Source organism: Impatiens glandulifera, chromosome 5, assembly GCF_907164915.1.
Source record: "Impatiens glandulifera chromosome 5, dImpGla2.1, whole genome shotgun sequence".
Lineage (NCBI taxonomy): Eukaryota > Viridiplantae > Streptophyta > Magnoliopsida > Ericales > Balsaminaceae > Impatiens > Impatiens glandulifera.
In genome coordinates this window covers 53,532,779-53,551,145 of record NC_061866.1, presented here as the reverse complement: position 1 = coordinate 53,551,145, position 18,367 = coordinate 53,532,779, and the positions used below count along the sequence as shown (strand labels likewise).

Sequence of the window (18,367 nt, the reverse complement as noted above, 5' to 3'; positions counted from 1 at the left end):
GGCTTAGGGTTTAGACTTAGGTTTTGATGTATATTTACCGTTTATATTCATGGATATGGATGTATTTAGGGTTAAAGGATTGGTTTTGATGTATATTATGCCGTTTCCTATGTATATCGAAGTATTTAGGTTTAGGGTTAGGTTTTGATGTATATTTACCGTTTATATTCATGGATATTGGTGTATTTAGGGGTAAAGGTTTGGTTTTGATGTATATTATGCCGTTTCCTATGTATATCGAAGTATTTGGGTTTAGGGTTAGGTGTCGATGTATATTCTGCCATTTATATGGATGTATTTAGGTTTAGGGTTTGGTTTTGATGTATATTATGCTGTTTATAATGGATATTGATGTATTTAGGTTTATGGTTAGGTTTTGATGTATATTTTGCCATTTATATTGATAGATATTATAGTATTTATGTTTAGGGTTAGGTTTCGATGTATATTCTGCCATTCATATTCATGGATATTGTTGTATTTAGGGTTTAAGGTTTGGTTTTCCTATATATACTGATTGATTGTTGATTTTCAATTACATGAATATTGTATGGTTAGCTATTGATGTATATTCTGCTGTTTATAATGATGGATATTGTAGTATTTAGATCAGGAGCTGCCGTCTGGTTTTCTCAGTTCGTTCAACAAAATGGTATGTATTAAAATGGATTTTAATAAAATTGTTTTCTCAGTTCGTTCAACTCTTTTTTTTTATAATATGCAGGCAACAAACACTGTTATGACCTTATGTCCCAATCAATTATCACCTGAAAATAATGTATGTTCTATTCTCTCTACTATGTCCATATTAACTAGTTTTGTATGTAATAACCATTATATTATTGTTTTACACAGTTGTTGATAGTTGAATTTGCTCGCACTTTTGGTGCAAGGGTGTCTCCGAAGTGGAGAGAAGATGTAACTCATGTTATTGCTTACACTGATCCCAATGGTGCATGCGGCCGAACTCAAAAAGTATTGAAGGCAATTCTGAACGGGAAATGGGTCCTTACTATTGATTGTGAGTCTCTGTTAACAAGATTATTTTCATACATATGTCTGTTAAATTAGATTAAAAATTATTTTCATACACATTTGTTTAGGGATAAAATCATCATTGGAAACAGAAAACTGTGTTGATGAGGAACCTTATGAGGTTAAACATGATAATCATGGAGCCCAAGGTGGTCCTAGAAAAGGCAGACTTCTGTTGTTGAATAATGTGAGTTTGGTATTATTCCTCCTATCTGTACTTTTTCTTTTTTTGCATGATAACTGAAATTATCTTCTTTGTTGGTTTTTCAGCGTTCGAAACTGTTCGACGGTTACATTTTTATATTTGTAGGGAATTTCAACACACTTTACAAACAGGATCTCATTGAGTTAATAGTTGCTGGAGGTGGTACTATTAAAGAATCGGATAATCCAGATTATCCATTTGCTGAGCCAAGGGATGCGAAAACTATAATAGTATACTTCGAGATAGACAGCAGGTATCGATCAATTGAAGAAAAGGATTTTGATGTTCTCCCCGACAATTGTCTTTTTGAGACAGCGGCTGCTTTGTCAAGCATATTGGATGAACATGTTGTTCCTCATACAAAGTTGCTTCAATCTGTTGCTGCTTGTGATTTGCAGCATTTGCTTACTTAATTTGGAGTTGTTTAGACTTACTGTTCTTCTTCTATTTATGGCTTATTTTTGATATTTATGATATTTATGGTTTATAACAATACTTAATTTGGATATTTATGATTTATGGTGGTTTATATTACTGAATATTCTTCTATTTATGCTTTATTACTTATGTTAACAATATCATAACTTATCCTCATAACTCACGCGTATTGTGTATAATCAAACAACAAGGAACAATGTTGTTATTCGCCACATAACTCAAACAACAAGGAACAATGTTGTTATTCACGCATATTCTCCACATAACTCAAACAACAAGGAACAAGGAACAATGTTGCTATTCACGTGTTTCATCTAAAACGCGTGAATAAACTCACGCGTTTTAGATGAAACGCGTGAATGCATTTCACATTAAAACGCGTGAGTTTATTCACGTGTTTTAGATGAAACACGTGAATTCATTTCACAATAAAACGCGTGAGTTTATTCACGTGTTTTAGATGAAACACGTGAATAACAATTCACGTCTTTCATCGTATATATTATTTCTGTGCCCTAATTTATAACAAAACCACGAATCCTTAATTTCCCCTTCTCTCTTCTCTCGCTTTCGCCACTCCGACTCGACCCTCCCCTGAAGAACTCGACCACGAGCAGCAGCAGCGGACGACTACGACGACACCACGATACCCTGAAGAACCCGACCACGAGCAGCAGCAGCTTACCCACACATCTTCGTTCTCAAAATGGGTATGTTTATGTAATATTTAAATTGCTATTCAAATAAAGTAAGGGTAATTTGTGGATGATTGAAATGATTTGATTACGTAAACACTCTTAGTTATCATTACTAAGAGAGTAAGAGAGATGAAAGATTCAGATAGAAGAAATGAATTGAATTGAAAGGAAGAATAATATCTGAAATTGTTTATCATCAAACCCTAACCTGTACTTCTATGGATTGTTTCTTATATATTGAACCTTGGCTTATTTATTAACAATGATGATAAATTTTGAACTTGATAGAGTATAAAGCTGGGTATATATATGGTTTTGGTATAAACAGTCTTTACTCAATCATATTTCTCTTTCAGTTAGTTCATTTACACCTAACAATTGTTATATGTTATTATTTGTTAGTACTGATAGACTTGATTTCATTAGAGTCTTGTAAGAAACAAAGTTTGTTCAATTTGAATACTTATTTGAAGATGTTATTTAGTTGGTGTCTATTTACTTGTATGTGTTGTACTTTAATTATAGCTTTAATATAATATAGAGAGGGTTAAGGACTTGTACTTCAATTGCAGCTCAAGTACCTGTACTTCTTTACTTTGATGGAGAGTGGAAAACTACGGACGATCTTACTCATTTTTCTGCAAAGTCAAACAGCGGTATGATTGTTCCCCAAAATTCTACTTATGCCCAATTAGTTGATCAAATTTATTCTGCTACCGATGTTGACAAATCTAGATATGATTTATTGCTTCAAGCCAAGTATAATGCTCCTGGCATGATTGCCAAATTTTCTTATATAACTGATATAAAAAAAGATGTGGATGTGGAGTTCTTTTTACATGAAGCAGTTTCAGTCCACAACCGCACTCCATTGTGTGTATCCTTAGTAGAGAAGTCACTACCAACTCAAGAAAGTGTAGCTGTTCCAGAAATTGATGACCCCGACGTCTTCCCGATGCAGCGTGAGGTTTTCTTTGAAAATGACATTGAAGATGAACATTTGCGTCTGAATGTGGGGGATGATGCTGATGATGATTGGGTTCCTATTACCCAACCTAGTAGTTCTGATTGGGTTCCTAGTACCAATCCAAATCCAAGCGGTTCTTGGGTTCCTAGTACACAACAAAACAATGTTGTTGTTCGTACTCAACCAAGCTGCAGTGAATGGGTTGCTAGTAGCATACCAAGTAGTGAAAATCCTTTACATGAGGCAGTAAGTACCGGAATCGGATTGGAAGTCGGTTCTTTGTTTGAGAATAAAAAAGAACTTCAGCTGAGGTTATATAAATATGCCATGACTAATCATTTTGAATTCAAAGTGTTGAAGTCAAAAAAAGAACTTTGGGTTGTGAAATGTTTGGATAAGAATTGCAAGTGGAGACTGCGTGCTGTCAGAGTAAATTCCTCGGAAATGCATGAACGAGTACCTCAGTATTGTGACAACCAACTTCAACTGTCTTCTCAATTTCCAACAAAAGCCCATCCTACAAAAACCAGAAAAGCCCTTCAATTAGTCCAAAGGCAAGAAATAGGTAAAGTGCGCGAATTGCACCAAATGCATACCTCAGTATTGTGTTCCCCATCTTCAACTGTCTTCTCCATTTCCAACAAAATCCCATCCTACAAAAACCAGAAAAGCCATTCAATTAGTCCAAAGGCAAGAAATAGGCAAAGTGCGCGAATTGCACCAAATGCATGAAATGCATACCTCAGTATTGTGTTCCCCATCTTCAACTATCTTCTCCATTTCCAACAAAAGCCCATCCTACAAAAACCAGAAAAGCCATTCAATTAGTCAAAAGGCAAGAAATAGGCAAAGTGCGCGAATTGCACCAAATGCATGAAATGCATACCTCAGTATTGTGTTCCCCATCTTCAACTATCTTCTCCATTTCCAACAAAATCCCATCCTACAAAAACCAGAAAAGCCATTCAATTAGTCCAAAGGCAAGAAATAGGCAAAGTGCGCGAATTGCACCAAATGCATGAAATGCATACCTCAGTATTGTGTTCCCCATCTTCAACTATCTTCTCCATTTCCAACAAAAGCCCATCCTACAAAAACCAGAAAAGCCATTCAATTAGTCAAAAGGCAAGAAATAGGCAAAGTGCGCGAATTGCACCAAATGCATGAAATGCATACCTCAGTATTGTGTTCCCCATCTTCAACTATCTTCTCCATTTCCAACAAAAGCCCATCCTACAAAAACCAGAAAAGCCATTCAATTAGTCCAAAGGCAAGAAATAGGCAAAGTGCGCGAATTGCACCAAATGCATGAAATGCATACCTCAGTATTGTGTTCCCCATCTTCAACTATCTTCTCCATTTCCAACAAAAGCCCATCCTACAAAAACCAGAAAAGCCATTCAATTAGTCCAAAGGCAAGAAATAGGCAAAGTGCGCGAATTGCACCAAATGCATGAAATGCATACCTCGAAATTTTCTTCCACATCTTCAACTGTCTGCTCTTCATTTTCATTGTCCTCCCCCTCCCCAACAGTGTTCTTCTCCAAGAGACCAACAATGTCTTTTTCCTGTCCATCCTACAATAAACAGAAAAGCCCTTCAATTAGTCCAAATGAAAGAATTAGGAAAAGTGCGCGAATTGCACCAAATGCAAGAAATGCATACCTCGAAATTTTTTTCACCATCTTCAACTGTCTGCTCTTCATTGCCATTGTCCTCCCCCTCCCCAACAGTGGTTTTCTCCAAGAGACCAACAATGTCTTTTTCCTGTCCATCCTACAATAAACAGAAAAGCCCTTCAATTAGTCCAAATGCAAGAATTAGGAAAAGTGCGCGAATTGCACCAAATGCAAGAAATGCATACCTCAGTATTTTTAACACCATCTTCAACTGTCTTCTCTTCGTTTTCATTGTCCTCCTCAACAATTTTTTTCTCCACAAGCCCAACATTGTCTTCCTCCTGTCCATCCTACAATAAACAGAAAAGCCTTCAATAAGTCGAAATGCAAGAAATGCACCAATTATACAAATGCAAGGAAATGCAAGAAATACATACCTCAACTTCATTATCCTCCACAAGCCCAACATTGTCTTTCTCCAAAATCAGCACATCATTGTCTTCCTCTTGTCCATCCTACAATAAACAGAAAAGCCTGTGCAATTAGTCGAAATGCAAGAAATGCACCAATTATCCAAATTCAAGGAAATACAAGAAATACATACCTCAACTTCATTCTCCTCCACAAGCACAGCATTGTCTTTCTCCAAAATCACCACATCATTGTCCTCAGTGTTCACCACATCATTCTCCCCTTGCTGTAGTTGCTTTAACATCCCTTTAATGAGAATTATGTCATCTCTCATTTCGGTTTTGATGAGCCTTATTTCATTTCTCATTTCAGTTTTGAAGAGAGTCAGTTCCTTTCTCATTACAGTTTTGAATTCATTTAGCTCCTTCGAAAGTTGATCCAATCTACATCTATCGTGGGGAGTTGTTGCTGTTGGAGTTGGGGGAGAGGATTCTTCGTCTTCGTCTTCTTCTTCTTCTTCGTCTTTTCTACTCGTGGCGCTCTCGACTGAATAAGAGCTGCTGGTGCTGGTGCTGGGGGTAGGGTTGCGGGTTCTTCTTCTTGTGGAAGTTATGGCTTTGGCTGGAGTAATTTGCCTTTTCTTCCTCATGACAGTTTTTTTATGAGGAACTCCATCGTCAATATCTCCAAATTTCCTCTTTCTGCAGTCAAGATCAAAAAAGACATCATAAACATTACCTCCCATATCTTCAAAGTCATCCCCAGCATATAAGATCTTCTCTTCTTCAGACAATTCCATTTGCTTAACAATCGTGCCTTGCAGGGCAGTTTGAAGATCAGAGGCAGTGCTCTTCCTCTTTGATTTGTACTGTATTATTCTTGGGCAGACAGGATCTTCAGTTTGAAGCGTCGTTTTAATTGCAAGATTGGGGACAAAAGTTTGGATCACCTCATAAGTCCACACTTGTAAGGCTAGTGCGAACCCATATACGGTATAAGAAACATCGACATCTTTTTCTTTGTCTTTGTTCTTCTTCTTCCCCGAGGCGGCATCCTTCTTCTGCAGATACAGCGTCCTGTAGCGATCAAGGTCTCTGCTCAAACCCTTCATGGTTGCTCTAAAGGCCACCTTTCCCCATGGAAAATTGAGGAAGGTGTCGATGTCATCGACCATGCTGAAGAGTTTCATATTTATTATCCTCCTCGGGTCAAGGGCAAAGAGATAATGGGAAACAAGGTATACCAGCCCCAATTTCCATGCATCTTCCCTATCAGAGCAGGACAGGAATTTTGAATGAAGGTCTGCTATTCTAATAAGTGGAATACGTTTAAAATATTTAAGAACCAAAGTTGGAGATTCTTCAACCTGGTTGAAAATTGTTTGCTCATTAGGGAATCTCCCAAAATTGAGACCTGTAACCAATGCAAACTCCCTCATCCCGAAGCACAGCTCTTCTCCATTCACAAGGAACTTCATCTCCATAGAATTTGAGTTGGACTTCCTGAGGAGCATGTGGTGTATAATCATTCCTGAGAAACGCAGTAACGGGTGCCCTTTGAATAAGAATCTGAATTGGGTTTCCTCTACCCTTTCAGTTAGATTCATCTTGGCAAACTTGGCAGCAATATTTCCCATATTGGTTTTCCAGGATACCCTCCCAGCAAACTCGGGTATTGTAGTGGACTCCATCTACAAAACAAGGAAGAAGATGGGATCACCATGATAATTAGCAAAACAAAATAAGTATTTAATTAAATAGTAAGACCAACAACAAAAATGGAACAGAATAAATCATGACAGAAAATAGTTTGGTCCAGTTCAATCATAGCATCTAGTGTATAGATGCACATATATATTCCCGAGTCATCCACTCATCAAAAAGGATTTTACAATCAATGTATTCAATATAAGAACACTCATCTAGATGCAGCCTCCAATTAAACATATTAACACTTGATCAACTTTTAGAAATGCATTCAATCAAGGTAAAAGTGAAAGATATATTTGCTTCCTATAGCAAGTGCAATATGGTCCAAGAAAGTGAACATACAGTGTGGATCATTTATGGCTTTTGATTCAGCACGGCAAATTAGGAGCACGTGTTGACTAAATTTCTTAATATAACATCGAAACCTGTCTCATTGGCATTCTAATAAGGTGCAGTAAAGCAGCAAAAGTTAAACCCTAACCCTAAATACCATTTCTTCAGAAGCACATAACAAACACGAAACCTGTCTCATTGCCATTCTATTAAGGTGCAGTAAAGCAGCAAAAGTTAAACCCTAACCCTAAATACCATTTCTTCACAAGCACATAACAAAAACGGAAATGTCATTTCTTAAACGAGAAATGAATGAATAAGCGTGAAATGCATGCATGCAGAATAAGAACACTGATACAATACTCGTCATATACCCTAAAAGCATTTACACACATAAACGAAACCAGAACCAAACCCTAAACCCTAAATACATCAATATAAATCAATATAAACGGAATAATACACATCAACACCTAACCCTAACTATTAAGCCCTAAACTCACCGGAATATGTCAAAAAGACGGTGGAAAGACGATGATGTCGAATAGACGGTGGAAAGTCGAAGATGTTGGACGAGGAACGATGTTGAGGAACGATGATCTTGATCGATGTTGAAGGAAGTCGGCAGTTGAGAAGACGTGGTTTTGGAAGTCGGAGTGGGAGGGAGAATCGGGGTGGTTTTGATTTAAATTAGGGCCGAAATATTATATATACGACTAAAGACGCGATTTACCATGGACGCGATTTAATCTAAATCGCGTGAGTTCATCACCGCGATTTAGATTAAATCGCGTGCATGGTAAATCGCGTACATTTAAAAACGCGAATTACTAATCACGCGTTTCATCTAAATCGCGGTGATGAACTCACGCGATTTAGATGAATCGCGTGATTGGTAATTCGCGTCTTTGAGCGTAAGAAATGGCGCCGAAGGGGTATTTCCGACATTTCGCGGGGCAAAAGGGCCCTTTTTGCCAACTTTAGTAGGCGGGGGCCCTTTTTGGAATTTCCCCTGTTATGGGGGCCATTTCATCAAATTTCCCGGTCCCGTTGTCCGTTGTAATTAGATAGGTCTTCATTTTCTAAGTTAAAAAAAAAAAGAAAAAAAAGTGGAAGCCGAAGCTGAGGCCTCGTCCGCCTTTCTTGCACAATCCCACCATTCCGATCCAACCATCGGCGCAAGCCACAAAGCTGATTCCCATGGCTTCTACTTCCTTTCAGACTGCGTAAGACTTCTCCTCCTACTGTATAGTCAATATCAAGAAATGACTCAAATTTTAGGGCTTTATGCTACGGTTTAATATGTTGATGTATGGAAATCTGCTTCTTAATTTGTTGTTTTAATTGTGAGATTTAATTCCAATATGGAAGCTGCAATTTGGGGTTGCAGCTATGTCAATGTGTATGTTTTCCAAATGGTGTCTAATTGGTCTTCCAGATGAATATATATGTGAATGAGAAAATGGGAGTTGGTTGGTTTTCCATTTACGTTGATTTTCTTCTAATTGTCAGCAACTTGAACTCTTCCTTTTGGAGTGAGAGGAGCAGAATTTGTATTTCTGCTAGACCTGCTGCAATTCGTGTTGGTTTCACAAAGAAGAGCAATATTGAGTGTAAAGAATCTAGAATTGGAAAGCAACCAATTGGTATCCCATCCAATGTGACAATTTTATTGGAAGGACAGGGTTTGAGTGTAAAGGGTCCTCTTGGCCAGCTTTCAATCACTTATCCGCGTGAAGTTAAGGTTGAGAAAGAGGAATCCGGGGAACTTAGAGTCAGAAAGGCACTGGAAACCAGAAGGGCCAACCAAATGCATGGCTTGTTCAGGTAGAGGTACTTGATGGAAATGAGAACTATTCTCTTCATTACTGAATTGTTATTGAAATTTGGTTTGTTATTTTTATCAGGACTCTGACTGACAACGTGGTGGTGGGTGTCTCTAAAGGATTTGATAAACGGCTCCAACTAGTGGGTGTTGGGTACCGTGCCATACTTGAAGGAAAAGACTTGGTTTTGAATCTGGGTTTCTCTCATCCGGTTAGGATGGAAATCCCAGATGGCCTGCAGGTGAAGGTGGAGGAAAACACTAGAATAGTGGTGAGCGGGTATGATAAGAGCGTCATTGGCGAATTTGCAGCTTCCATCAGAAAATGGAGGCCGCCTGAACCATACAAGGGTAAGGGAGTCAAGTATGCTGATGAAATCATTAGAAGAAAAGAGGGTAAAGCTGGGAAAAAGAAGTGATGTTTTTGTTTGCCTTTTTGTTAACAGTATCCATTTTGTAAAATTGATGAAGAAACATACATCCTATTTCCAATTCATTAGCAATACATTTCGATTAAATTGTATATCATATCATGTCTATAACTATTGAACAGTCAAATAAACAAACAAAAACAAACATTAATACAAAGAGACTAATAACTTATTTGCCAGATTTAGAAGACGTCAGTTTTGTGAAGCCCAGTTTCTTGAGTCGTGTAGTGATTCGGACAGGCCACGTTCCCTCAGGTTTTCCACATTTCAGGTCGACTATTTCAACTATACGAGATGATCCTCTGACCGGAGTATTATCTGCAGAAATGTCTTCAGAGCTGAGCATGGGAACATTGACACGGGAAATCTTCCTATTCATGTGGGTGCTTCCCGTCTTTCTACTTGTTCTATATGCTGAGGATGAGGAGGATGGTCTAGTAACATGAAGCTTTTTTTTTGTTGTACCGCAATAAACCGAGACGCCAGTTTGGATGGACCTTTTCTTGGTTGGTGGATTTGTGGAGTCTAGTTCAAGAGTCATGAGATCGCTTACTCTTCCTGTGTCACCTACTTCAATTGTATGAACCATGATCAGCTTTTGGGGGGCGGAGTTATCTTTAAAAGCCTGTCAAATTTAGAAAGATCAGCCAAGATTAACAAATATCATTTGAAAAGGAACAAGTGAGAGGAGGTATGATCAGTAATTGTTAGAGAGGCCTGGGCTGATCTTGTTAATTAGTTGCAGGAATGAAAAAAATGATGATAGTTGTTGACAATTGCATTTGCAGGGAAGAACTTAACGAGTGCTGTTTAGTATTTTTAAAACATTGTTGAGACAGACGTGCAAAGAATGAGTTTATATCATGGAGAGACGTCCTCCTCCGGTGTGAAATGGTCTAATTAGTAACACCATATCCAATAATTAAGATCTCTTTATTTATTTATTTAATTGGAAGAATTGTATAAAATCAAATTAAGGCGTGTCTTGTATCACAAATCACAATTCACTAACACATAAAATTGTCCCCAAAGACCAATTAATAGTGACCCCATTGAACGTGACATTGGTGTGCAACTTTTTGTTAGAATTGATTGACTTTGCAATTTAAATATTTTTATATGTATTGAAATTAATTAATATGAACAAATGTTATTTTTTTAAATATCAGTTACATGAGGAATTGGTTATAAGGAAACGGGGGGGTCCTCAACGGACATATATTTTTGTGTCTGAAACCTATTCATAAGGAAGTGTGTCTTCCCGCCAAGCAGTGCCTCGTCCTTAAAACCCCATTTTTCTCAATTGTCCAATCTTATCTTCATATATTATTCATAAAAGTTTTTTATTAACAACCGGCCATGAAGATCCCAACAACAACACCAACGCAATCATCATCTTCTTCTTCTTCCAAGAAGAATAAATCCTCGGAAAAAACAACATACCTTAGATACCTTAAGCCAGGAGCTCTTGCGAAGATTCGTGATTCTCGAATCAGCGCAATGATGTCGTCTCAGCGTAATGAATTGAAGAAGATCGAGATCTCTCCTCCTCCTCCTCCCATCAATGGAATGGTGCAATCGCCCCCGGCGGAGGCCAATGACGATGGTAGTGTCCTCTGCTTCACGGGAAGGATGAACAACGGTCCTAGATTTCCGCAGAGGAAGAAGTTAATGGCGGGTAGATCTTTCTTCTTTACCAGTCCGCCGCCCACAGATTCACCTGTTGATTCCTCCGAGGATGATGATGCGTTAAGTAGTAGTAGTAGTAGTAATGTTGCACGATGAATTTTAGTCCTTTCTTCTTGTATATGATAGATAGATAGATAGGAGGATATAATCTTGCATCTGCCGAGATTATATGTTGTTGTGTAACATGTTTTACTTACTAACTTTGCTTTTACTGATTAAAAAAGGTTCCGATTCTTAATTGTCTTTCTTTCTTTGTAAAGAGCGTATTGTTTTGAATAATAAGTAAGATTTCTCATAATTATAAATAGTTAATTTTTAGTTCGACCCCAAGCCCAAGTGAATGTAACAACATTCTTGATCTTGTTTGATCTTGACTATCATTGTCCTTAATTACTCCGTGGCTCCTGACAAAACTGCAATTCTCCTATGGGTAAAAACATCGCACTGAAGGTCATTTATCCTGATTGAAGACCATTTTACTCTTTCGCGAGAGGCAATACGCATGCGTCTCGCAACCCCCTTATAAAAAAAAACAATTTTTTCATTTTTTTCTTCCCATCACTTCTCCGCCTTAAACCCTAAGATGGAGATGATGAGCGCTTTTCTCTTCTCTTCATGGCTTTTCTCTTCTCTTCATATTTTATATGATATATAAATAAACTAGAATGTCGACGACTTAATACAAGAACTTTTTTAACAAGAGAATAAAACAAGTTGTCCCAACAGTGTTACAAATACAATTCTTTCACCATCATTCTTACTCATTTCGATCGCCTAAACAACAAGATAGATCAAAACAAATCATAGTCCAAACTTATAGAAAAACTCTTATAGACATTCGCGAGACGCAATCGCGATACACAATCGATAACTATCAATTAATCAATAATCGCGCCCGCTCCGCAAGGCGAATTAACATGAGACCGCACCACCGCATCCAACATCATCAACAGGGACTCCATCCACATCTGAATTCAATCAAGGCAATTAAAAAAAAAAACTAAACCCTACTATGCGTTCAAACAAGAAATAAACAACAATGAGCGAAGGATAAAGAAGCATATCAGTACCGGACATAGGGCTGTTAAAAAAAATGGAAAAGCGGTAACTTAACTGAACCGATAGTTAACCGGTTTCATTTTAACGGTTTATTGGTTAGCGGTTTTGGTTAACCGGTTTTTTACCGGTTAAACGGTTCGGTTTTCGGTTTACCTATTTTTCTAACGGTTTAACCGACCGGTAATAATTTAATTATATATTTTTATATTTTTTAATTTGTACTAGTTATTTTATAAATAATATTTAATAATCTATAAATCTTTTTTATTTTAAAATTTTAAATTATAATTTTTATTGAATTATTTCTTAAAAACACTATAATTTATATAAAAAAAATTACAAAAATAAATTAAAAACAAACAGTAATAATTTCATTAAAATATATAAAATTATTTTTATAACGATACAATAACTTAGAATTATAAGTCAACAAAATCAAAATAGTTAAACAAAATAGCTATAAAATATATTATATTGTTAAAATAAAATAATATATTATAACATATTTCTAAATATGTCAATAAAATATATTATAATAATAATATAATATATTATAATATAGACAAGAAAGGATGGAGAATAATATAATAGGAAAGTCCAAATAATAATTTAAATTTCAAAATTTATTAATTAATTTAAAAAATTGAATTATCGGTTTCTGTTAAACCCGGTTAACTGACAGGAACCGACTAAAACCGGTAGAACCAGAACCGGTAAAACCGATACCATTAACGGCCAGTTAACCGGTTTGTAAAATAAAAGACAAAATCGGTCTTAACCGGAACCGTTTAACCGGTCGGTTGAACACCCCTAACTAGACATCCTTGTACTCATTCATGGTTGCCTTCGCTATGATTTCATTGTCGGGGTTCGGTCGTCTGGTTGTTCGACGTTTAGGGTTTTAGAGAGAATGAGGAGAAGACAGATAACAAGAAATAAAAAAAAAATGGGAGAAATGAGAGAAAATATATTAAATATTAAAGACATTGAATACTTTTCACATGACATCCAATTGCGTATCGCGACAGGGACATTTTCGTCAAAAAAATATTAAGTGATCACCAGCGCAATAAATTTTATGCGGTGGTCACCAACTCATTTGAATCCCTTCTTATGGTCATTTCGTTAAATTCTCCAATAAATAAAAAAAAAAAAAAAAAAGTGAATATGGGCGGAAGAAGTGACGCAACCTTTTTTTTTTTTTTTCTAAAAGAAGATTCAATTAAAAAACTCAATGAGATCATTTATAAATTTATAAAAGAAATAAATATTTTATCTTTTTATTTATTTAAAAATAAAAAATATGATTAATGTTATAATATAAAATAATATAAATAAAATATTATCATAATATTATATAAATTATAATAATATTATTATTATATTATAATATTAGTTTCCTTATAAATATATTATAATATTTATATAATATATATAATCTATATAACTTATTATATTCTACTTTTCAATCTTTTCTCTTTAATCTAATAAATCTATAATTTATATCGTGAAAAAATAATAAATATAAATTAAAAAAATTATACAAAAAAGGGAAACAACATGCCTCCTCCCTTTGTTCAATTTATTATATATATTTTAAAATTTTATATAAATAAATAATTTTAAAACATTTAATCTACTCTATTCAAATATTGTCACTAAAATAATAAAGTAATAAAAAATATGTAGAGTAAAATAAAAAAATGTAAATAATAGTTGAAATTGATTAAAATTATATATATATATATATATATATATTTTTATTAACAAATTTGAGTATTTGCGGAGTTCCCTCTAAAAGCAATGGGCGCGTCTGTAGGGAAACGGCGCCTCAAACATATTTTGTCTCTCAAAACCTATTATTCCGTGTCTTCCCGCCAAGCAGCATCTCTCCTTAAAACCCCCAATTTCTCACTTCTTTTCATCATCCTTCTTTTACCGGCGGCCATGAAGATCATCATCCCAACGCCGCCATCATCTTCCAAGAAATCCCACGAAACATACCTTAGATTCCTCAAGCCAGGAGCTCTTGCGAAGCTTCGTGATTCTCGAATCAACGCCAGGTCCTCGTCTCACCGAATTGATTTCAAGCTCATGATCTCTTCGATCGGAATCCAATCGCCGCCGCATCGGATCCCAAATCTTCACGCGGAGGCCAATGACGACGCTAATTTCCTCTGCTTCACGGGAAGGATCAACGGTCCCAGATTTCCGCAGAGGAAGAAGCTAATGGCGGCTAGATCTTTCTTCTTTATCAACAACTCCAGTCCGCCTACAGATTCACCTGCCTCCGTTATCATCGATGACGCCTTCAGTAATGATATGCTTGCTGCACATTGAATTGAATACATATTTTCTTATTATTATAGATCATCGGATACCCACCCTCTGTAATTGCCTTCCTTTCTTGTCTATTACATTTTACCTAGGTCAATAAATTAAATTTTGCAATAAAACTACTAGTTTTTCCTGTTTATTGATCAATCAATTCCCATTGTTAAGAGCACTGTTTTGATAAGTTCTGATCACTGTTACAACTAGTTAGTTTTTATTCGTTCCAATGTCTATCTTTGATACTCGATATGTCTAACCCTAAATGGTAATGATAGAGCCAAATTATTCAGTGCTCATACTGATGATGGTTCTAAAATGGAACATTTTGATTGTATATGTTATTTCCAATCTTTCTCGATCTTATTCAGTCCTCTGTCTTTATTGCTTAATTTATATTTCCTGAGAAAAAGTCATTGTTTTTTAACCTAAAATGCTCTTGGTGTAATATCAGTTTCTTAATTTGCGTTGAATATCTTCAGATAACAGTATATATAATATTTAAGCATTGGCTTGAGAGTTGGGCTCATCATATAGTAGGGGTCCCAAAGAATCAAATATAAGGTCCTCAACAGGTTTTGATGTGCTGTTTTTCCATTCAGTTTCTAATAATTAAGCTGTCATATACATATTTTGTTTTCTTGAACTGTGGTGCCACCGCCCAGTAGCTTCTTATATGGCATTCATCAAGTGTCTAATAATTAGGTTGAAAATTACCTAACTTAATCTTTTACAGATTCAGTTCAAGTACTATTAGGAAAAATATAAATGACATGCTATTTTGCTGCAACACCAGAATGAATGGAAGATGCATTAGTTACTAATTGTGTAAGAAGAGTTTCAGTGAGATGACTTGTCTCTTTTTACTACAGCTTGCCATCCTTTTATATCTGAAAATGGAATATGATGATGATTATAGATAATGTAAATATTTGCTGTGTGACCCACCCAAAATTTGTCTTTTGTTTCCCGTTCTAGTGAGCATAATACATGTTTTCGATCTGAAAGTAATTTTTGTTGTTCTATGTTCAGTTTACGTGTTTGATGTGTGTAATGTTGGTTCTTCCATTAACTGCCTGAATCTGACTCAATGGACCAAGAAAACAATTTTCCTACTCTGGGGATTTGGGATGTTGGCTTGACACTGTTGATATATATGTTTTTGTTTTTAGTTGCCACTGGTATCTACTTCCTTTCATAATCCTAAGAAATCTCATGTTATGCATATACCTTCTCCTTCTAACAGCTAAGCACGAGGCAATTCATTCCAATTGCATCGACCACAAATCCCGGTTACATACACGTAAGTAAATTGCTTATATTTTGGCTTTCCATTTTAATGTCAATTACTTGGAGCAATGTACCTTGAAATTTGTTCAAGTTTTATTGGCTAGAAAGTTTAATATGCTGTACAATTGAAGAGATATTATTGTCAAATATTTTTTGAAAAGTGATATTCTTTTAGTTTTAGTTGGTACACGGTAAGCGCAAAAGTGACATATACCGCGGGGTAAACAAAACCATACATTACAGATCGTGACATCTTGAAACATTGAACGAAAATTGAACAAGAAGTACACTTCTGGAAGATGTATGACTTTTCCTTATCTGTTTTAAACTTTGACAAAATCACGGGGTTTAGTCACAGTTTAATTGGAGAGATCGGTGGCCTACCCGATTCCTGTAATAATTGAATTTTTTTATATTTTTTTCAGAATTTTCATCTCAACTCTTTGAACAATAAGTTGTCTTCAAATGAAGAGAAAACCCCATCTCATTTTGTGTTAAAAAATAATGTTTTCGGATCCCATTTTCTTCCCAGACTAGTAGTAAAAGGTTTCAAATTTCACCTTTGATGAATAAAAAAGTGGAACTTTTACTCTATTGAACTTAAATTGAAAAAAGGTGTAATGGAAATCAAATTTCACATGGACCCAACTATGAACTCCTTAAAATAGCACATGCTCTTGGAAGACATGTTTCATATGTTTAAGAGATAAATTATATTTTAGTGTTCATTATTTATGTTGTTCTTTTGATGAGAAGAAATTTGATTTAGAGAAAAGTAAATTTGAAGGTGGGTGGCTGTACCATGTTTGTTGTTGATCTTTTTGATGATTTGATCATCATCCCCATATATGACCCTGAAATAAGCTTCTTGATAGGAGTGGTCTTAACATATATTAGTTGCACATTCATAATATGACCCATTCTATGATCTTTTCTTCCACTATGAAAGATAGTATTCATGTGTACAGAGTATTGGATAGATTATATTTTATTTTATTCTTCCATGCCTTTGGAACTTGAATTTGAGGCTGTTAGATTAGATGATGGATTGAAACTACCACCAAGTTATGTGAGTTTGATAGGTAATTGAGAAACCGAAGAATGTGTTTGATGAAGTCTGAGGTTATGTTAGGAGTTTTAATTATGGCCGAGCTTTTCAAGTTCTTTAATTCAAGAAACGGGTTCTTGATGTTCGGGACCGATGATGGAATTCAACACTCTAGCGCAGCGGACATAGAATTAGAGGTGAATTCGAGGTTAGGGAGAGAAGAGCCGAGGGGGAGGGGAGAAATACCACTAGTTTACACCTAGCGGTCCAAGAAGGGGAGGAGGGCCGAGAGATAACTTAAACACCAAGTTCCAAAATATCAATTCATAGCCCCAAAAAGTGGGGTGGGCATCACCATTTAAAGAGGCTGAAGTACCTAAGAGTCGGTTACAAATTTGTTATAACAACTTACAAAATAACAGAATTCGGTTTTAAAGAAATAAAAGAGAAAATAAAAGATGAATTAATAAACGGAACATAAATCTGGCCCAATTGTTCCATAGGACCGAGGAGGGTGCGCTTTCTTATTCGAGGATCGTAACATCATCTCCCCCATCAGAAGTTCGTCGACCCCGACGAAGAGAGTGTTGTCTTGTTGGCCTCCTTGCAGCTATCATTTCTGGGCATTGAATACTTATAACTTCTGCATCCTCCCAAGTTTGGTCTTCTGTTTGGGCCCCATCCCAATTGATTAGCAACTGTTTTTTCATTTTTCCTTGCACCATTATGTCTTGTTCACCAACAATTTTTCCGGTCCTGTTTGGTTGTGTGCTAAGTTGGGGAATATTTTCTACAGCAGCAGGGGTACCTTTGAATGATTTTAATTGTGAGACATGGAAGACATTATGTATTCTGTTGTCGGCCCCGAGTTCCAGCTTGTAAGAAACTTCCCCAATCCTTTCCAACACTTCAAATGGCCCAAAATACTTTGGTGAGAGCTTGTGGAATAACTTCTGGACAGAACGTTGTCTATATGGCTGTAATTTCACCAATGCCCAGCTACCCACTTGCAATGTGACATCTTTCCTCTTCTTGTCCTGCTGCTGCTTCATTCGATTCTGGGCTCTTTTCAAATGGAATTTTATGAGTTGGAGTGAGGCTTCCCTGGCCGTTAGCGATACATCCACCTCTTCCACTCTCGAGTCACCTGCTACATAGGGTGTGTGGACCGGGGGAGGATATCCATATATGGCTTCAAAAGGAGTTGTTTGTATTGCTGTATGAAAATTAGTGTTATACCACCATTCAGCCAAAGGCAACCAGCGTACCCAATCTTTCG

The 18,367-nt window shown here is 36.2% G+C and overlaps 4 protein-coding genes across 4 annotated transcripts; 3 read left to right on the top strand and 1 right to left on the bottom strand.

Annotated features, from left to right (window-relative positions):
• Positions 1 to 8,518: 8,518 nt before the first annotated feature.
• Positions 8,519 to 9,784, top strand: LOC124940366 (50S ribosomal protein L6, chloroplastic-like). Its single transcript, XM_047480878.1, has 3 exons — positions 8,519 to 8,641; positions 8,928 to 9,242; positions 9,323 to 9,784. The coding sequence occupies exons 1-3, from the start codon at positions 8,616 to 8,618 to the stop codon at positions 9,657 to 9,659; spliced, it is 678 nt and encodes a 225-aa protein (XP_047336834.1). The 5' UTR covers positions 8,519 to 8,615; the 3' UTR covers positions 9,660 to 9,784.
• A 43-nt stretch (positions 9,785 to 9,827) lies between these two features.
• Positions 9,828 to 10,268, bottom strand: LOC124940367. Its single transcript, XM_047480879.1, has one exon. It carries the CDS (start codon positions 10,258 to 10,260, stop codon positions 9,841 to 9,843), a length of 420 nt encoding a protein of 139 aa, XP_047336835.1. The 5' UTR covers positions 10,261 to 10,268; the 3' UTR covers positions 9,828 to 9,840.
• A 762-nt stretch (positions 10,269 to 11,030) lies between these two features.
• Positions 11,031 to 11,456, top strand: LOC124939725. The gene has a single exon (XM_047480170.1). It carries the CDS (start codon positions 11,031 to 11,033, stop codon positions 11,454 to 11,456), a length of 426 nt encoding a protein of 141 aa, XP_047336126.1.
• Positions 11,457 to 14,327: 2,871 nt separating this feature from the next.
• On the top strand, positions 14,328 to 14,919 carry LOC124940741. Its single transcript, XM_047481275.1, has one exon. The coding sequence runs from the start codon at positions 14,367 to 14,369 to the stop codon at positions 14,757 to 14,759; it is 393 nt and encodes a 130-aa protein (XP_047337231.1). The 5' UTR covers positions 14,328 to 14,366; the 3' UTR covers positions 14,760 to 14,919.
• The last annotated feature ends 3,448 nt before the right edge of the window (positions 14,920 to 18,367 follow it).

What these genes read in the sequence shown, in the direction of transcription:
- LOC124940367 (XM_047480879.1), bottom strand. Translation starts at nt 10,260, where the DNA reads ATGGTTCATACAATTGAAGTAGGTGACACAGGAAGAGTAAGCGATCTC.
- LOC124939725 (XM_047480170.1), top strand. Translation starts at nt 11,031, where the DNA reads ATGAAGATCCCAACAACAACACCAACGCAATCATCATCTTCTTCTTCT.
- LOC124940741 (XM_047481275.1), top strand. Translation starts at nt 14,367, where the DNA reads ATGAAGATCATCATCCCAACGCCGCCATCATCTTCCAAGAAATCCCAC.
- LOC124940366 (XM_047480878.1), top strand. Translation starts at nt 8,616, where the DNA reads ATGGCTTCTACTTCCTTTCAGACTGC. An exon ending in TCTACTTCCTTTCAGACTGC is followed by an intron (nt 8,642 to 8,927) that starts GTAAGACTTCTC and finishes TCTAATTGTCAG; the next exon opens with CAACTTGAACTCTTCCTTTT. An exon ending in CAAATGCATGGCTTGTTCAG is followed by an intron (nt 9,243 to 9,322) that starts GTAGAGGTACTT and finishes TATTTTTATCAG; the next exon opens with GACTCTGACTGACAACGTGG.